Genomic DNA, 20,951 nt, shown 5'->3' with positions numbered 1-20,951 from the left:
TAACAGAAGTATTTTCAAACTTTACTTTTACATTTTACAAGAGATTTTAGGTTAACAAACAGACATAGACAGAAACTAATAGGGATGAAGGTTATCAGTCATCATCCATCACTGTTCTCAACAAAAAGTCACACTATTATCTGCAGCACGCCAACTCTCTTGTGCTTCTGTCTCCCACCTCCTCCTCTTTCTCTCTCTGGCGGCTTCCCCATAAAAGGCTGATAGAAGGCCTAGGCCTACGTAAAAACTAATCCAAATGTTGCAGAATGTATGTAACCTGACAGGCAGAAGTGCTCAGGGCTGAGGAAAGCACTGCCACCTCCTGTGCATGGAGATAAAATAATCTGTCTTAATTCACAGTTATCTCCTCCTAAAAAGGGAAAATAATCAAATATAAACACTAAAGATAACACTATTTGTACCAACTGTGAGAGGGAAATACCTAACATTTCTCTATCATAAAATGTCTCCATAAAGGATCCTCCCACCCAGCCACCCAAAACTAAAAACCCATTCTGGTACAAAGTTTGAAGGAGGAACATTCGACTGAAATTCTCCACTTGAAGTTTTTGGAGGAAATGCATGTATTTTTACAAATATGACACTGGGCAAGTTTTAATCACAAGTCAAAGTGCAATATTTGCAATATGCACAATTGTACACAATTTGTACATTTTACAAATAGGTCATCAATGGCATTTGGGAATACATTTTGGGAAAGTTATACACAGTTACATATACAAATGAAACGTAACAAACAAGTTTATTGCCGCCCTGTTGCATATAATATTTAAAGTGAGTGAGTGAACTACCTATTTAGGTGAAACAAGCCTATCAAGTGATTAATCATAAGACTACCCCTCTAATATATAGCAACATTAATAAATTAAAGATTTATTCCAATCATAATATCAGTATTATCAATAGAGTTAGATTTTATGTCAAGGGAACTTTAAGCTTACCATCTAAGCCTGAGGCTCTCTGTTAGCTCACTTAATCACCAAATCAAAGGTTTTCATTTTTTCTTTTTTTTTTACAGTAGCTTCCCTCATTTACTCAAGTTATATTTTCAATGAACAGTTCTTATATTTCAGTCTCTAAACAAGAAGTGTGAGTTCAACCAGTAGATTATACACTATTATAAGGTACTGTAAGCCTTGTCACTGATCCTATACCCTGCAATTGAAAGCTGTATAGCTGAGGTATTGTATTAAGTTATGAGTGTCCCTGCTATATGGGTTAAAGTTGCGGGACAAATGATCACATGCAGGTTGTTGCCTGGCCTGCCATGAGGATGAAACACAAAGTGAGTTCAGAACATGCTGTACTTCTACACTAATGCACATTGTACATAACAGTTATCTAAATCAACATTTAGCTTTTATTCTTCTGTAAAATGACTACATGCACAAATGTCATGTCACATCTGTTGTTCGCCCCTCGCTCAGCAAGCGTTGTCAGTTGTGGAGGAGTGTCTACAGGGAGCTGGGCTCAGGCACTCAATTGAAGGCTGGGTTGCGGACTCCAGACAGCGTGCTGACAGGAGCACTCTTGCCTTTGAGGAGGGTGAGGGAGAAGATGAAGAAGCAAACACTCATGACGCCCAGGATGATCACGCCTGAGATGAGCGCACTTGTCACTGTGTTCATCTGAAACACTGGAGCTTTCAGGTTGGCTAAAGCAGCACAAACACAAAGAAATAATCAACAACTTTTTCAATTCTTGCCCTTAAATTCACCTTCACTGCAAAATCCCCCATAAACAAACAGCTACTGGTGATGCTCTAAGCATTTTTCAGACTGTTCTATTTAACAGTTTGTTTTTCTTGTTCCTGAGAAAAATTACACAACTTTTATTGTCACGCTGAGATATTTCCAGCTCAGCAACGGTGGTGTTTGAAAGCAGAAAATGATTCAGCTATCCAAAACAGCAGGAATCAAACAGCATCAACATTCAACAATCAGAAGAAGGGAGTAATCGAGGGAGTCATCATAACAGCAGAGATACCAATTTCACCACTGACATTAGAGTCAATTAGAGCAGAATGTAACAACAGCCACACAACATGCTGGGTTGGGAGCACGGGAACAACTGGAAAAACATGTTTTTTATTTTTACTCTTAATTGCAATCAATTACTCTTGCTCTTTCCACCTATGTGAATGCAATAGTTTCAGGGGTAATTAGCAATAGTTAGTCTATGTTGTGTAGCAAAATAACTGAGTGAAGTGCAATTAGAAGAGGCAGACTGAGGGGGAGAGGGGACTTAATGTGACTCCTGCCATACAATGAACATCACAGGATAATTATACATAATAATGTAGAAGAGTATATGAGAACATTTCCTTAAAGTTGAAGGTGTTTACTGTTTTAAATGGCACCCTTTCATTTAAAAGTGTCATTCCACACAATGGACAGAATGGGAAGGCTTACCTAGTTGAGAGTTGTTGGTTGGCGTTTCATCTGTGAAAGACAGCAAAGGGCATTTAAGGGTAACAGCAGGACATTGTATTCAGTACAGTATACTTTACTGTATGATGGCGTGGTGACTAATATTTTGAAACAGTACGTGAGTCAATAGGATGCCTTCAGGCGCTCTCTGACTATCTAGGTCGCCCAGATAAGTTCTCACCATGAGTCAACATCGTCATCTGAAATCTCAGGCTTTACATTTTAGTATAGTGTGATACTGCGGTTAACTGAAAGTCTTTGCAGGTTTAAATTGCAAGCGGAATTGTTAGAAATCACAGCAGAGAAGAAGAATGATACTGTTTAAAGAAACTGAAAGAGCTTATGGCATTATACTCTAAGTATTATGTTTCGGGTTGGAAGAAAAGGCACTTCAGACAGTAACAGTGTTGTTTGGATAGTGTCAGGAAGAGAGGCTTGCTTGGTGGGAAACAGACTCTGAGGAGAAGGAACAGCAGAGGAGGAGGAGTGTTATTAAACTGTACCACTCCGAGTGATGATAGGCCCGGCAGTCAGGACGGCATTTCCAGATGCTTGGTTTGATTCCTTTCCCTCTGAGACATCTCTCTTTCTCCTGCTGCCACAGATCTATGGAGAAATGGCAAAGAGAGATACGGTGGCAGAATGAAATACTCCAGATGTGTCCCACTTTCTCATGATATTCAGTAGACACATCCTGTATACTTTTTGCCTTTTTCTGGGTTACATTATATTTATACCAAATGTAATATATGAATACAATTAGTTTTTTATTTTAAAAAAGCAAAAAGTGTGGACATCTCATGGTGATTTGAATTATTATTCTACAATACAATACTACATGTGTTATTCTCAATTTGTTCTCCTCCATAAATTATTCATATTTAATGATTTGCAATAAAAAATGAAAGAGGGATAAGAGAACAGTATAATGGCTGAAGACAGAGGAGCATAGCCTGATTACCGGTTATATCATGCAACTGTTCTGACCGCTGTTATAGATTACAAGCATGTCAGTTAGGCCCCAATAGAGCACTGTTTGGAGACGTGAGCAAGAAATTAGACAGGCACTTAAGCTGGAGGAATATAAATTGCCTTTTTCATTATAACATCTGACAAATCCAATAGATATTTTTTTTAATTGTCAGAAAAGATCACAAGTTTTACTCTGAAGGGAGACATTTTTTGCATCATGAGCCGAGGAAATGTTAGCAAGGAAGTGCATAATGATTGTAAAAACAGTCCTGAACATCCTGTTAATAAATACCTCAAGACAATATAGACCCTGTAGCTATGTATAGTGTAATCAATACCTGAGTAATTTGTCCTCTTATTGACACATAATCAATAATCGGGTAAGTTTTTTTTATACAGTAATGTCAATTTATGCTGTGAAGAATTATATTAAAATTAATATTTTGCGATGACTAGAAACCTTCGAGCAGTCTGGCATTCTGACTTGGTAACTGATTTTGCATGATATGTGTATTACTGAAATGATATTTGAAAGCTGAACATGTGAATCCAGGTGAAATTTAGAGTCACATGCTTCACTTTTGAAATGAAGAAGAGAGGTACTGAAGAAATATAATGTGTGTTAGTTTTGCCCTGTTAGTGTTTAAGTGCTGTTGGCCTCACAGGCATGAGCATAGGACAGTCATCTGCTCGACACAGCTTGGTGACGCAGTGCAGGAAGACGGTGGACATCTTCTGGTTCTTGTGCTTTACAAAGCGGAATACTTCAAAGGCGAAGCGGCCCATTTGGCTCTTGCCATTTTCAAAGACGGCAGTCTGGGGATCTTTTTCACAGCTGGCTCAGGGAGGGAAAATTGGAGAGCATCATTAGAAAGGAGAGTGAGAGAAATAACAGAACTGAACAGAATCATAGATCTGTTTTCAAATCTGACTCACCTAAAAAAAAGATCGTAGCGGAGGTCATCATTAGGGTTTCCAGAAGGCGTGGTGTAGCAGTAGTCCATGAGAACATTCCATCTATTTAACATTAAGCATGATTAAATCCAGAGTGCAGGGACTTAAATACAAATAGGCTCACATTGATGTAAAGGGTTATTCACACTCTTTGGTGGCACATTGCTCAGAGAAGACTGCAATGAAAAGTATCTTTGTGTTTTTAATAGATAAAACTATCATGTGATAGCACAACCCTGTCCACTAGAAATGATGTTGACACACTATTCATTTGTTTTCCCAATCACACTGTAGGAAAATGTAATTGCTGCTTCGATTATGTTCCCTGGCAATGTTTTTTCCAGCATAGGAAGCGTTACATTTAAATACCACACGCTAGTTATAAGGAGGAGGTCAGTGGGTGTACAAAGCAGGACTTTGACACCAGAGACTGAGTTTCACATTCCGGAGACCCGCGAGTGGTTAGTTTAAGGCAACAAAAGCGCTTTGGTTGGGGTTAGGGAAAGATTGTGGTTTTGCTTAAAATGCTAAAAAAGTAAACATATGCTGCACAAGTAGATACATGTTTCTTGTCCGTCATGTTCCCCTCCCCTCAAAAATGTGTTTTTCTTCTTGTTCCTTCAGTTGGTTGTTCTCTTCTCTGTGCAGAATGATGTATGTGCAGTTTGTTTTCACATTCATCTGCTGAAGGAGGAAAGTTTCTTAATCTTAAATCTCAGTTTAAGGCGTGAAAATACGCAGGACTTTGTGACATCACAACTAGTTTGGAGCCAATCATGGTTCAATATGCAATTTACACAGTTACAGTTAAAAACAATATATATATGCATATATATGCATATTTATAGATTATGGATTTCTCTATGAAGAAGGAGTAGATGTCATTTTAAGATTTTTTTTGTATTTTTTTGAGAGAAAAAAATATCAGACACAAATTAGTATTCAAAGCAAGAATGAAAATAATTATCAAAGAGTATTTTAATGTCTCAAAACATGTCTGGGGGGGATCTTATAAAAAAGACCACAATCTTCCTCTGATATTAACCAAGCTGTGAGTGTCTAAACATAACAATAAAAAAGTTGAATCGTGCTGTAGTTTCTATGAGCGAATATAAAATCTGCAAGAGCAGATATTGTAGGAAAGCAAATTAAATATGTAGTGAACATTCCGCTGTATCAACATTTTGCAATATTAATAGAAAGTATAATCCAGTCGCCATACTTTCAAAATGTATTTGTTGCTGTTGCAATTTAGTAGGATATAAATATTTATAGGAGACAGGGTTGGACATTAGCATAAACTGAGTTATGGTATTAATGGTGACTGAGGAGATCAGGATATGGTAATAAGGTAAACAATGAGCCAAACTGCTAAACAGTTTGAATAGTCCTTGTGTTTACACCCTCCCCTCAGGCAAAGTCTCTCCCTGACCCACCATCAGTCCTACAGGCAAGATTGAATGACAAAGACCTGACAAAGTCCACTCTGAGTCATGTTCAAAATCAATCGGGAGTTACGTCCGTTTGACTGGAGAGAGTCAGAAGTGATTTAGCAACTAGAAGAGTGCACTCAGTAGAGTGACTGTGACTGGGGGCATGTATAGTCTCAGTTTTCTTTAAGATGCATTGAATTGTGTAATGGTATCCGAGCATCCTGGGTTTGCCTAACTGTATAAACTTAATAATGAAACACTTAACGGGACAACAAGTCCAAACTTCTCAATTTAAACACTGTTATTTATTTAGAGCATTTTTTGTCACAGTCAAGATGGTGGCAAAGCTAACAAAAACAGGAATTTATTCATCTCGTATTGTGCCTTACTTTAGTGGATCATAACATAATCACAAAATGTGTTGCAACAGGTGAGCAAAAGTTGTGTGTTGCAACATGGGATTTTCACATCGTTTCACTATCTGTGAGTATTTAAGAGGATCAAATAGGAAAAACACCCAAAATTAAGGTTGAGACAAGTACAAGTCAGAGTCATGACCAGCCCTGCCCACTGTGCATCATCAATAGGAGCGGCTGGCTGTAAAACACAAAGGTCTTACTCAGGTGAACAAAATGACACAGTTAACAGCGTAATCCTCCCCAAGTCCCATGAGTATTTTTTGATTCAAAGCTCATTTGTAGCTGGGTGTTTGTGAATCAGGTTGCATTTCTCATTAAAATATGTCTCAAATGTATAAAATATTAGAAATGCTTTTCTTGTACTTTTACAGTGTGGCACCACCTGAATATAGGCCAACATTATGTTGCAGCCAAATGCGTCATTGGATAGCTCTGTATATTGTTCTATGTAGTCAGCATGGGTGTGTTACATTGTACTTGATTTTATTTTGGGATGGAGTGATTTTTCAGTTTTTAAAAATGATGATCCAACAACTTGGCAGAAGACAAATAATAGTGGACAAAATAAAGAGATTTGGTTTTTAAAAAACTGTAGTTTTAGTCTAAATTGAACATGGTAAACTGGTGAGATGTTGGATGAATACCTCCTATCCAGGTTAGTGGCTTTTACAGCTGCAAAAACTCGCGTTTTCAGAGTCAGTCCTGCCATGGGGATGGACAGCTGCTGAACGTACGATGAGTCCTGTACATAAAGCACAATAGCATGTCAGCATATTCTTACATTTCCTGATTCTTTGCTTTCATCTTGTTGAAAGTGATTCGTCCTGTTTCAATGCACCTCATGAATCCCAGCATGTCCATTGTCTGGTTTCCACAGAATCCCATTTACTGGTGTTTGGTTCAAATCGACAAGGTTTGAAATGAATTGAGGGTAAATTGAGTATAATCTTCTCCAATTACAGGATTAAAGGTAATTTGCTGCCTACTTGAGCTGCATAAAAGGGTTTTTCAGCTTTCAGTATCTCCCTGTCTCATACATGGATCATCATTTTCAGAAATCGTTGCAATTACAGATGTAAAAGGTGCAGATTAACTTAACATCGCTGCATAGCGGCATCTCACTCTTTGATGCAAATATGGCTTTGTTTTATGCTTTAGCTTTGTCTCCAATGCAACAGCCTCTGCTCCAAAAATAACAGCAAAATAACAAATATTTAGACTTGACTAATATGAACTTACATTGTAAAGCAGTAGATTCAACGTGCTGATGAAAGTACCATTGCTGTCCTTCACTGAGATTGCAGCTGCTGACCTTCAATAAAGATAAAAAAAACAGATGAAAGCTGCTGATTTTGAAAGGTGACATTTCCCTGACATTTGCATGTTTTTTCCAGCAGAAAATAATTCTGTAAGCATAGGTGCTGTTATGCTAATACTCACAATATTAATAAAGAAAAGCAAATTTGAGCTGCACTTTAAGCCTATCTCCCCGCTTTTTCTGCTACTTGTTAACACACAGAATTCCTTGAAACCATATATGAATCACACTGAACCAATCCTGGCCAGATATAAGGAAATGTTTTATAATCTTCAATCCTAAATTCAGATGTAAAATCTCTATTTTCATATCCATAGTTTAAAACAAACTTAGGAATACACATAATTAAATGGCAGGTGTAAGAATTTGGCCTTGCTGTATAAGCTCTGTTTTGTTCTTTCAACTAGATCCAGTTTTATAGATTGTATAATAGTGGTGGGCCAACCTGTAAAATATGATGAAATGTAAAACAATAGCCCTTGAAAAAATAGGTCCTTAGTGAAGTTTAAATGTTCAGGTTTTGTTGACCCTGTGTCAGAGGGGTGTTGATCTTTTTGAGGCCACAATTTGTAGTGGAGTTGCCCCTGATCACATATTTTACACATATTTACACATATTTTAATAGGTACATTATATTTTGTCCATCCTGTGAGATATGATAAGATTGCACTCTGTAAAGTGTATTAATTATATATAGAACCTCAGCCTCAGAAATGACCCTGGTGTTGAATCAGCACCTCTCTGACACAGAGTCAACAAAAACTGAACAATATAAATGTTACATTTGCTGTTACCCATTTAAATATACGCCTTCTGTGGCACTCTACTAGCCTTACTGCACTAACCAAAAAGCACTTTCAAACCAGTGTAAAAGTGGAAATGATCATGAGAGACTTACGAGGCCAGCTGTGTGTTGTTGACCAGGTATTCCAGCGGGTAACTGCAGCTGAACTTGTACAGCAGACCTGGCAGGTAACTGATGATGGTGGGGGGATCGGGCGTGTCAATATACCCTGATATGTTTCCAATCTGCACCAGTGACAGGTTCCCATAAGCATTGGGTCCTTGAGCTGTGGAGACCTGCAGTGAACAACATCAGTGTGGGTAACACTCATCCTCTTGGCTCGCTAACTCACCAGCATTGTCTTACTTTGGGTATACTGGACTGGGGTTTGATACCATCAGCCAAACCACTGAGCATACTAATGCACCTCACTAATCCCCAACTCAGTCCCTCCTTATCTGATAACGGACCCTCCAGGAACTGTCTCATTCCATCCAGCTCGACACTCAGCCAAAACATGTGGGAGAGACAGCTCACTCAGCAACAATTCATTCTAAACTGTTTTAAGAATTGTTTTTCACTCATCATCCTGACAGGGCCTCTAAGATCCCACAGCAGCCCCTTCACCAAGATAACGAGTGCTGGATTTCATTCCCATGCAGGATAAACGCAACTTGTCAACATCTAAACATGGATACTGTGAACGAGACAGCTGGCTGAAATGAAAGTCACATCTAATCGTTTTGGGGTTGTTGTTTTTTTTACAAATAGTTGGGAGGCTTTTTACTGTTTTTAAATATTTTAGCTTCAGTTAGTGTCTGCTCTGCTTGTAATTAGTAAGCACATAAAATGTTACACAGTAAATGTAGAATCATCTAAGTCTGTGAGTCATTTAATGACACACTCTTACACCGTTTTCAGCAGGAAGTGTCTGCATGCCTGCTCTCTGAATCACAAGCTTCAATTATCCTCTCTTTACAGTGAGCCATATTTTCTCAAAGTGATGTTATTACTGTGGGTCTTAATCACCTTATCAACAACATAACCTGCTTAGTAGTTAAAGCATCAAATCCAGATACATCATCAACAGTGTGCCGTGTCAGTGATGCTGACAGTAACTCTGTAAATTCTGTGCAATAATCAATTAAACCACTCTTCTTACCACGAGGGAATTGCCACAAGACTCCAGCGTGGCCAGGCTGATACTAAAGATTACCACGGTGGGAAAGGTGTTGTTATTGATGAATCCGCGGCAGTGGGCATCTCCATGACGACCATTGAGGGCCATATCAGTGTCGGTGTAGCCAGAGAAGAGGACAGGGCAGAAGTTGATCTTGAGGGTGATGGTCTGCACACCACAGTACACACTGATATCCCTCTCCGCTGCAACACACACACACACACACACACACACACACACACACACATGCAGATACATAAAAATGAGGCACAAGTTCATTTTGTTGTATAGCTGGGATAAATAGAAATAGTGACTAATCCTGAATGTGTATTTTAGGTGACATACAAGTATGAATTATTCTGTTCCTAAAATTAAGTTTTTGGAACAGTCTTCCAGTTAGTGTTCAGTCTGCTGATGCAGTTTCTGTTTTTAAATCCTGTCTCCTGACAACTAGTCTTATTTGTTTACATAATACAGCTGTGTTGTGCTGATTTTAATTGTTTCACCGGTTTTACCTTTGGATTATTTATTTGATGATTTATTTATTTTTATACGGTCTTTTAATTCCATGCTTGTATTTTGCTTTTCTTGTGTTGAGATTGCTTTTTTGTGCTGTCTATGAAAAGCACTTTGTGCTCCTGGCTTGAAAATTGCTTTACAAATAAAATTATTATTATTTTAAAGGAAACAAATTTTTGGAAATGTAATTTTTAAAAAAAAAAAAATTGTTCAAATCACATGTGGTTATCAACTGGTCTGTGGGTAGAAAATGTTTCTATTATCTCTCCTTTGGAAAATGTAGCTAATTTGAGAATAACTTTCCTTTAAAAAGATATACATCTGTAAATTCCATCCAGTACTTCTGAAACAAGAGGTGTGAATCTGTGTCGTTCCTCACCAGGGAAGCGGCTGTGAAAGTTGGCATCACAGTTGTATCCATTGAATTGAGCTCCAACTGATGAGGCCTTACTAAACAGTAAAAGAATCAAAAATATATGTTCCATGTCAGCACCTGAAACAGAGCAAGAATTTGCACTTAATGTAAGAAATCCAGTCATGCATTTCATCTGTCACTTCACAAAATGTAACCTTTAAAGCTGGGAAACAGAAAGGGAAATTTATCATATATTTAATTATTTTTGCTGGAAAAAAACTCAAGATATTCTCTGCAAGTGTGCAAGGGAAGATTTTCCCAAAAGATATCCGTTATCTTGTAACAGTTGTGACTTCAGAGGAACATCATTCATATGCCTGCCAAACAGTATCAAAGCAAGCAAATGTCACATTGAATTATCTATGAACACCTGCAGCTTTGGCATCAAAGTTCTAAGCAATGATGCTGATAATGTGCTGATAACTACAGTCATTTCATAAAGTATAATGGCTTATCTCTGTGTGCTCATCTCATTGTCCTGTGAAAACCTCTTATCACATAATCATTGTCAGTCACAGATGCAAGACTCAGTCCTAAAGGAAACAGTTAAATTAAAGGAGTAATTGCACCAAGTTTGTAGTTAGCCTCTCTAGCCCTGACAGCAGATGATGGTGTTCCTGGCAGCTTGAGGTAAAAGGGCAGACCGCTGCTCTCTAAGCAGTAGAACCACTCACCCTGGTTCCTGGAAGCCGGCAAGTCAGCGGTACTCCATAAGCTTGGGACAGACGATGGAATGGTCCGCACAGCATCCCTACCCGACAACTAGAAACAGGACTTGGGAGCAGGGGGGGAAAAAGGGATCCTACACATAAGAGATTCATTATTTGAACATGTCAACAAAAAAGGGCTGTCCAGAGCGAACATGGGAAAGTCCATCAAATCTGAATGTGTTATACAAATCCTTTCACGTCCACAGAAACATGAGCAGGTTTTGAAGTTTCCCACTCATATCCTTTCGGCCCAATCTGGCTCTGTCACTGCTCACAAATGGTTTGACGCCGCATGAGGTCCAGTGGCGGTGGGGGGGGGGAATTATCTTTTCATCGCTCCAGTGGCCCTGGCCTGCTGACTGAGCCGTTCCTTTCTCCCCGGGCCGATCGGGGAGTGCAGAGCCCACCACACGGGCCCTTGGCCCCGGGAATCCACACTTTTCATGCTTTGTGTACAGCAGTCCTCAGTCAGCACAGCAGCAGGCAATCTGCTCAGTGGGGCTGCAAGCCACTGCCGGCCTCCTACCTGATCCCCAAACTTTGATTCCTGGTCACAGGACTCCCACCACATACAGAGAGCAAAGCAAAAGAAAGCAAAGTTCATGGAGTTTCAAGGGATTAGCTGGTCCTCGCTGTCCCATCTTCCATATGGACAGCAGTATATGGGACGGGCTGGCCACAGTGAGAACCAGACAGAGGACAAACAGGGATTCTGTGAATATGGAATATGAGATAGAAAGGACATTGCATTGGCAGTTTAGAGCAAACTTCTCACTTTAGTTCCAGTGGGCCACTTGTTAGGTTTCTTTCTTCTGTCCATTTGAAAATTCACCCACATGTATTTTTCATTCCGCCAGACACAGACGGCTGCCATCACCTAAATATTTCACACTAGTTCCAGTTAAAGTTTACCTCTGTGGTGTTTTATCAACAATCTGCCCTGCAGTGCTCCATCAGCTTTAATAATGCATCACATCCTGTCTTCAAGAAAACTTACTATTGCTATAGTATTTGACAGTTATAGTACAGTTATTTAAGGTGTAATGTGCCCTTACCTCGTTTGTCTCAGGCAATTAAGGTGATCAAGAGTAGCCTTTGTCCTTCACCTGCCGTGTTTTTTTTTTTTTATCATTCTTTATAGCTTAAGCAGTCATTTTGGTGATGATTTAATTTCAAATCCACTGTTCAAGGGTGTTCAGGTACCATTTGTGATCCCTCAATCCACCATGGTCTTCCTATATAAAACATCATGTTAAAGCTGCCTGTACAAACTACTGGGAAGTAGTGACATTCAGCAGTGTTCCTTCGCTGCTCTGCTATTCACCTGGAGACCTGTCTAAGAATTGAACGCAGAGAGTTGGGGAATGGCGACTTCTTATTTCGAAGGACATTGCTAATCCAGATAAATTGTAATTACGAGAATCTTGGCCAAAAACTGGAGGTAGTTCATCGCTTTACTGCAGACTGATAGCCATCTAGAGTACCCCAGCACCTCAATTATCCACAGCTCGTTTCATCACTCCATATGCCTGATTGTTAGATCCAGTTGGTCTTACCAGCTAGAGAGCATGTTAGTCCATGGAACATGGCAACCATGGGGGCCAACTTTTCATCACCTTGCACAAACAGACAAATTGACATGTCAAACCTCAGCACTACTACACAAACCACAGGTCTACTTATGGCTAAATCCTGAGGTTTCTGTACAGACCATGTGAATGCAAAGCATCCCATTGGCTGTTTGCTGGATGTGTTAATTGCTGGTCATGTTATATGACATCTATGAATTCATGGAAATCATACATTCTCTTGGCAAAAGCATAAAAAGATTGTATGGAGTTACTGAAGAACTTGTTGACAACTTGAGCACCAGTAGTTTCATCAGTGTCAAGGTTTTACTCGAGCCTGAACAAAGATTATTTTTCATAGCAACAACAGACAGTCAAGATGTACCTGACAACAACACAGCAACCTATAATCTCTCACCCTGAACCGGAAACACAGAGACTCTTCTTAGGAATATAATGCACTGTATATACGGTACATGCTGACAAGCTAACATTGTTTTTCAAATACATTTTTTTTTTATAAAACTTTCCTCTTCTCTCATTTGTGACTTGTTTACCTTTGATGAATTAAGGGCTGTCTCACTGAGCTCTTCAGGTTACCATGGTCAATGGTGCATAAACAGAAAAAACTATTAGTTCTTTGTTGTGCAAGAAAGAATATTGCTGTATTCAAAATGTGCAACAAATATGAATAATAAACGTGTCATCATATAAAATTTAAGCTTTCCACGGTCAGTTTTTGTGCTCCCTAATTTCTCCTTCCAATATGGTGTCCTGTTGAGCAATAGGCTGTACAACTTGAGCAACAGCTGCTGGGCAGAAAAAGCTGTAAAGCCTGTTTACAGGCTATGAGACAGAAAAACTGTGTTGTGTTCCAAAACCAACAGGTGCAGTATGAAACAGCAGTTGCAGTGGCCTGGTCATTCAAATTCAAGAGTTTTTTTAGTGCACTAACATATGCACACAATGTGTGCAGTGCATCACTACGCACTTGTCCCTCTATTTGGAATATGCATTTTTCTCTTTTTTTATAAGGCGAATGTGTACAGAAAATGATGTAGTGTTCTGGTCATTGAGGCATGGGGTTTAGTGTTTACTTCCCTTCAGTTGTTACCTTAATCACAACCATGGATCCACTGATAAGAAGAAATCTCAGTTCATTTGCGAATCTATCTTTTTTTTTTTTTAAATCACTCTAGTTGTTTTTTTAAAACCTTTAGATTGTTGTAACATTACATAGGCAGAATGAGATATGGATTTATACACAAATGCTTTCTTCATTGCATTGTTCTTTGATTGACGCAACATAATGTGACATCTCCTCACTTGCATTGTTTGATAGCTGTTGGTACTTCCAGAAAATGATATTTTAATACAGGTATGGTTGTTTGAAAACAATAATATATTAATAGCTTGATATTTTGGGAAATATGCTTATATGTGTTCTTGACAGCAGTTAGATGAGAAGATCTTATGTCTGTAGGTTAGCTGGTTAGCTTAGCTTAGCACAAAGACTGGAAACAGCTAGCCTTACTCTGTCCAAAGCACCAGCACCTCTAAAACTCACTAACTAAAGGATAGTTTCACATTTTTGCAAGTTTATTTTAAAATAATACCAATATGTACATTGAAAGAGTTTTAAGCCTCTTTTATAAAGCCTGTTCAAGGCTGGAATGTTGCACTCTTATTCTGCCTCACCGTTCTATATGAAACGTACCAACACGGAATTGTGGGTGAATGGTTCCGCCATTAAGCCGACAGCAGAGGAAGTCACACTGCCAGATCAACATCTGTGTAAAAGGAACAGCCGGCATGGCAGGACTACACACACTAGAAGCTGACACTGTTATGTTACACGTCACCGATTCCAGAACACTGGCATGCTATCTAAAATCATACACAAAGGCAGCATTATGCTGGCTTTGTTTGGTTCAGTGTAATGTAAAAGCAAAGCCGGCATAATGACAGGTCTTCTTTATGACAATATTGCGGGATCTCTGTTTAAAATGGGCTTTAGCCACTGCAATCATTCCTCCTGTCTATACTGGCTGGGAAGAGATCCCCTCCTGTGATTTGTATGTGAGAGATGTGCAAACATACATACAACTGAAGCTAATATGAGGCTTTAGCATACTGAGATACAAAAACCAAGTGGGAACCTCCCATAGCTACAGTCCTTTTAGTACAAACTCCCAGACATGAGGAGCATGTATTCTCATGCTTCTGGTAATAAATACTTCTCTTCACATTTCTGTAACAACTTTATATTTGTTACAAACCAGGACAATGTTGCTCATTGGATAGCCCTCAAAAGTTAAGCCTCACTGATTTGCTCAACAGATTGAGATTGATCTCCCTGATTGAGCGACATAAATGATTCTCTGTCCTTGGAGCATGCCTTGAGCCAGAAATTCTGAATTTAGTCTCTATTAAAGACTTTCAATTTATTTCTCATGTCGTCTTGTTAAAAAGGCCAACTACAAGAGCTAGTGCAATCATGGCTAGAGCTTTAGAGAATGTAAAATGCTGGGTAAGGATAAGAGGAGTATCTTAGACAGAATTCTAGGTAAGGAACTTTTCATTCAGAAGTACATTTCAAATGCAAAGAAAAAGGTTTTAATAATCTTTAATATTTTCAACATGTAGTTCTCAGGGTCATAGTATCAACTGTGACAAACTGAGACATCAATTACACTCTCTTCTCTGGTAGAAAACACAATGATATTAATCTAATGTAATTCTAGCTTTCTTTGATAGCAGCAGGGATATTTGCTTGGAGCTGCTGTTTCACATAATGGAAGGATTTGTTATTCAGACCTGAGGTGAAATCTGGTGAGTCACAATATAAATGTCACCAATATCCATCAAGGTGCCCCCCATACACCGAACTCAAAAACTAAAAATTCTAGTTGTATTCTCATACCTGAACAGAGCTTATTTCTCATTTCAAAACAGAAACCCATACTGATGTGTGTGTGTGTGTGTGTGTGTGTGTGATGATTTGTAATTTGTTCTCATGTCTCTCTTGCAAAAAGCATCTTTCTTGTCTTTGATAAATAAAGCTAACTCATATTAATAAAGTTCCATGGTGACTGCTTCACATGGATTCAAAATGTGTGACAACTGATTTGCTTTCAGTTGGTACATCATTCTGTCAATAACATATCCATCAGAACAAATCATTTGGTCCAGTATATTCAGCTGTGATCAATCCGTTTTATTTTTATTTTTCTATTGATTTTTATTGAATTGAAAAACGTTGTCACAAATATTTGAATTAATTCTGTAAAGTAAAACTGCACTAAGGAACAAATGGATTCATTTCACAACAATAGAAGAAAGTCTTACTTGTTTTTTGTTTTTTTTAATTATTAAGGGTTAATTGTAGTTCTACACTTATCATGTTTATAGCTTTTCAACTGCTTTTCAACTCTATTTTAGATAGCCCACACACAGATATTTAATTAGGCTCTTTGTTTTCATGGATGTCAAAATATGTGTGCATTTTATGAGCTACCTAGTGATGATCTTATGGGAGGTCAGCAAAGCGACAGTGGGTTTGTAAAGTAAAGATGATCGTGCTTTGAATCATGAACATCCAGCTGTCTTTCTTGCATTGCGTGTTAGATCCCTTCACTACATAGACATATAGGTCAGAATGACTTCCTTCTGTTTGACAAATTACATTGCCGTACTGTATATAAAATGATAATGTTAGTAGGTCAAATGTATCAATGGCCTCAGTTTTGGTGGAAATATGCCACTTAATAAGGTCACAGAAGACAATAAATCAGCCTATCTTTCAAAACTCTGGTATTTCGTTCAAACTATGATAAAAGTGATCATCTCTCTCGGCAGAAAAAGATCTGAGGATCCTTTATCTGGAGTGAAATCAATCTAGACTGGGTGCCGTCACACTGAGCTCTCTTTAGCAGTTTGAGTGGCACACAAATAATTTTGCGTCTTTGACGAAATGAAAGGGCAGGTCTCTCTGCTTTTGTTGGCTAAAATGTCATCACCTGGCATGCATACAAGTAACCAAGTCTTTGCATCATTCTCAGTGTCCCTCAGAGAGTATCCCCGTATAAGCTTGTCCTCCCTGGTGACATAGCCTTTATATACATGACAAATACATTCTTCAGAGGAGGATGGAGTCTCTGTCTGAGCAATATAGCTGTTGCAGGAAAAACGAAAAGCCTTTCTAACATGACCACAGTAAATCAGAATTTCATATGCTGAAATAAACTATAACATGGACAAGATATAAAATTAGAATTAATACTTTTAGTAGCACATGTTTCTCATGTGTCATGTATCATGTATCAGTTGTCAATTTGGTGGCATTGAATACACTCATGAGTAGATAGGTCAAGTTTGAATATAAACTACATTTTCTTCATGATGTACAGGTGTCTGTGCTAATAATCATGGCATGCATACATCGTAATTGTAAATTTCCCCCTCTTATTGAGTCAATGATCAAATAAAGAGATGAAATAGGAGTAGGTGATGATGAGATGCAATAAACAGCCATGTTTACTTAATTTTGTCAAGGGTGATGGACTCATCAGATGCAGTAATAGTGAATTTCTCAACACACTCATATCTAACAATCTAGATGCCTGCAATGACAATACACAGACTCTTACTACATTATCATTGTATCATTATAATACAACTGGGCAATAGGTGATTTTTAAAATAAAACATTTGAAATGATTTATTGGCCAAGTCATTCATTTATTACTGATTTGACTGAATATGATTGTCAGTGGGTCTCTTATGCAAACAGCTTTCTTGCAGCCTCGCATTTTTTATATTATGGAGACAGTTTCATATCAATAAAAGGATATTTGCTAAATAATGCCTGCTTCTACAGGTGATAGATGTCATCATTCCTCACTAAAGTGTAGAATTCATTATAAATTTATTATTAAAGTCTCCATTTCCCAACTTAAGTTGATTGGGACACAATTTCATAGTGACAGAAACTCATCAAATGAACAACAAAACATTCAATCTGTTGATGAAACTGGCTTAAGTGGTGCTGTCCTGCTCATGCTGGTGTAGATGGTTTAGATGCTTGTGAGGATGGACGATTAAGCATCTCTACAGAGTTTTCGGTTGGAAGCAAGCAGCCCCAACCTTGGGACAGGATAGTGTGTATTTTTGTCTCACTGACTAAAAGAGTACAGGCTTTCTTCCAGATTCACCATTTTGTACCCACATACAACACTCGTTGAGAAACTCAAGGAAATGTAAGAAAACACTGACATAGAAACAGAAATAGATTGTAAGTTGACTCTGATGTTTGGTAGATGTCCACAAAAATGTTTGTTCACAACACTTGATTTTGTCAACCAAGATCAAGAAACAAACACACAAGGAAACAAAGAAGCAAACAAAAAAACCCATGAAATCTATCATTATAAATGTCGACCACTAGATGTCCTCAAAGTTATACGAAATCAAGTGAGGGGGAGAGGAGAGCATGTTCAAGTGCTGTCGGAAATACCAGAACTAAATCTTGACTATGCATGAGAGCCAGCAAAGTGTTAACTGCTGGGGAGCTAAAAGAGGAAGTTTTCTGTGATATCCGTATTACTGAGAGGTAATTATGGGAAGAGGCACAGGAGCTGAGTCAACGCTGACAGTGATTCAATTATTGTACTCTACCAGCTGCTTCTCACATGATTCCCACTCTCAGGCCTCCATGCAGGAAACACCCTGAACAGATCGCTTGATGACTCAAATGCCTGCTAAAAAAAATTATTCTTTGCCTGACTTTTTTGATCATGTCAATAAAACATGCGCTTCTCTTCCTATTTTCCAGTGGATCCCAAAATAGCTCCATCACTAGACATGCAAAACAGAATAAAAGCACTTTCCAGAGATCGAGTAGCGCTGTAATAGCAGCTACATGTCACGTTACTGTGCATTGAGCAAGGGCAGATGACCCTCACGAAGTGGGGAATGTGCTGTATGGAAACATGTCATAATTGCATCGCTGGTTCCTGAAGTGAAATTCGTTTTGTTCAAGGGCTCATTAAGAGCGAGAAAATCTCTGTTCCCTGACCGGGAATCGAACCCGGGCCGCGGCGGTGAGAGCGCCGAATCCTAACCACTAGACCACCAGGGACTGCGATAACATCATATATGATTTGTTCTAATCACACTGTGAATATGTGATAAATGATGCCCATCAATAAGATAAATAGGCGTGTATTTCAAAGTAAAGAGTTTTCATAACATTCCTTGTGAAAATCCTACCTAATATAAATATAATGACCGTTTAATCTTAAGTAATAATGATATGGATACTAAAAGACACACAAGTTACAAGTAAACATGAAAATATAGTATAAGTAATGAAATTCATATTTGACTTTCAGTAAGTATTTGATTTGTGTTAGCCATTATTGTAAGTTTATTATAATTGTCACTAAAGCCAATAGGCCTATGTACATGTTGAACAGCATTTAACGATGGATACAAAAGGCACACATAAGCCATGTGTGAGAGGAATGAATATCAGACACACACAGGGCGGAGGACAGGTAAACCCACACACACCTCACAGCGGGAGGCCGTCATCTACACAGCTATTTTGTGCATCGTGTGCAAAAGTTATGAGAGGTCAGTGCTGGCCAGGAAATAGACCCGCCATTTTCCTCCAAAACCTTCGGTCCATTTAAACGATGATTTAAACCCAGCAGGGGGAGGCGCTGTAAAAAAACACTGGACGGAGTTCAGCGTGGGAACCAAAGAAAGCGAGAACGAGAGCCGCATCAAGATACCCACACTTAACCACAAAAATCCCGGAACTGACATATTGGACTCCAAAACAAAGGCTTGAATTTAATCATTAATGACATTAAAACACAATAGATATCTTCCTGAGTTGTTTGTATGTTTAAATGATTGACTGTTAGTTTCAGCAGGCATATATTTGTAGGCATGCACTATTTGCAGCTGCAACAACCCATTTTTGTCCATAGCTTCATTTGCAGGGAAGCGTTATTAGGGACTGAATTCTCAATACCCGACAGTATCTTAATAAAGTATATTTTATCCTTTGTAGTGGTTGCTCCCCTTTATCTCAATCTAAAGTCGATGTTTACCTGCATTTAATTGAATGAAAATCCACTCCGATAATAACAATCGTACATCATGCGTCTCAGCACGGCTCACTAAGTATAGCTTTTATCGTGAAAACTCCTGTCCGGAAGTAGCTTCTATTTTTATTCTGTCTGTCTGCTCCGGTATGTGAGAAAGACTTGTAGGGGAAGAGGTGAGCAGACCGTAGACGTGTGGGATCGATTAAAAGACTGGGTTCGTATCCTACAGTCATAAACTATGTATAGTATTTACTGCAGTTTAATTGTCTTTAACTAAAGTCATGTGGGTGAATATATCTCATAAGTTAGCTCGCTAGCTAGCCTACAAGCGAAATATAACGCCTGCCGTCGTCTCATTATTCGTCTCTGTCTCTCTCTCTCTCTCTCTTGTCTCCACTGTTGTCAGGTGGCACAGAGCTTTTGAAGACCGACACCGTACACAAAAGCCAGGCTATTCTGCTGGATTTGGAAACGTTTCTGTAACGGTGACCGTTTATTTGAGCTGATAGAGGATGTCTGGACAGAGCATTACAGACAGGATAACCGCCGCTCAGCACAGTGTCACCGGGTCGGCGATTTCCAAAACTGTGTGCAAGGCGACCACACATGAAATAATGGGCCCAAAAAAGAAACATTTGGATTGTGAGTATCTTGATTTATTGGTTATTGACATGGCTGTATATCTCAATTCGCTCTCTTTTGAGTTAACGTCGGAATCTGAATGCTGTGTGTGGTTCTGAGGCCTGTGGAAGTGTAACGTTAGCCATACTGTGGTAGTCTATTATTGAATACAGATATACGACTTTCTACAGGCATTCATGTATATATATACGTATATATATAATTCATTAATCTCATCCTAGATAGTAAGGTAGTATGGGTAACATTAACCGTTTTGATATGACAAGCTGTTTGCTCATGAAATATATTCAGTGTTAGCAGCTTGGACCCTTGTTAATGCTAAATCGTTGTAACGCGAAGGCTTTAACTTTTTCTCTTTGAAATGATTAACCACATCCTCCAGACAGCCACTGTATGAACTTGAGCATTACTCATACCTAAATAGTTTTATCCAGGAAGGAAACAGAAATAAGTGAACTTACGTAGTTGA

General features: G+C 38.7%; 2 protein-coding genes and 1 non-coding gene across 20 annotated transcripts in view; 1 reads left to right on the top strand and 2 right to left on the bottom strand.

Annotated features, from left to right (window-relative positions):
* Positions 1-633: 633 nt before the first annotated feature.
* On the bottom strand, positions 634-14,527 carry zpld1a (zona pellucida-like domain containing 1a). Of its 3 annotated transcripts, none has more exons than XM_042431455.1 (14): positions 14,440-14,527; positions 13,280-13,311; positions 12,210-12,770; positions 11,119-11,866; positions 10,409-10,522; positions 9,493-9,713; positions 8,445-8,626; positions 7,468-7,540; positions 6,873-6,970; positions 4,359-4,439; positions 4,086-4,257; positions 2,954-3,056; positions 2,433-2,462; positions 634-1,675 (listed from the first exon to the last, which is right to left on the bottom strand). In XM_042431455.1, exons 5-14 carry the CDS (start codon positions 10,512-10,514, stop codon positions 1,500-1,502), a joined length of 1,242 nt encoding a protein of 413 aa, XP_042287389.1. In that variant the 5' UTR covers positions 10,515-10,522; positions 11,119-11,866; positions 12,210-12,770; positions 13,280-13,311; positions 14,440-14,527; the 3' UTR covers positions 634-1,499. The 3 variants fall into 3 exon arrangements, with proteins under 3 accessions (XP_042287389.1, XP_042287390.1, XP_042287388.1); XM_042431456.1 differs by having other exon boundaries at positions 11,119-12,490; positions 12,572-12,770; XM_042431454.1 differs by having other exon boundaries at positions 11,119-12,770.
* Positions 14,528-18,789: 4,262 nt separating this feature from the next.
* Positions 18,790-18,861, bottom strand: trnae-cuc. The gene has a single exon. It is a non-coding gene; the product is annotated as a tRNA-Glu (tRNA).
* Positions 18,862-19,946: 1,085 nt separating this feature from the next.
* The window catches only part of picalma (phosphatidylinositol binding clathrin assembly protein a), a 36,777-nt gene continuing 35,772 nt past the window's right edge, over positions 19,947-20,951 (top strand). For 13 of the 16 annotated variants that reach the window (XM_042430661.1, XM_042430660.1, XM_042430659.1 and 10 more), the window contains exons 1-2: positions 19,947-20,054; positions 20,247-20,482. In XM_042430661.1, the coding sequence (XP_042286595.1) occupies positions 20,353-20,482 (130 nt within the window). In that variant the 5' untranslated portion in view covers positions 19,947-20,054; positions 20,247-20,352. The remainder of the gene's footprint in view (positions 20,055-20,246; positions 20,483-20,951) is intronic. The other 3 variants (XM_042430662.1, XM_042430666.1, XM_042430650.1) reach the window with 2 other exon arrangements.

This window comes from Thunnus maccoyii, chromosome 13 (genome assembly GCF_910596095.1).
Source record: "Thunnus maccoyii chromosome 13, fThuMac1.1, whole genome shotgun sequence".
Lineage (NCBI taxonomy): Eukaryota > Metazoa > Chordata > Actinopteri > Scombriformes > Scombridae > Thunnus > Thunnus maccoyii.
The sequence above is the reverse complement of the archived record's forward strand: the minus strand, read 5'-3'. Positions and strand labels throughout refer to the sequence as shown.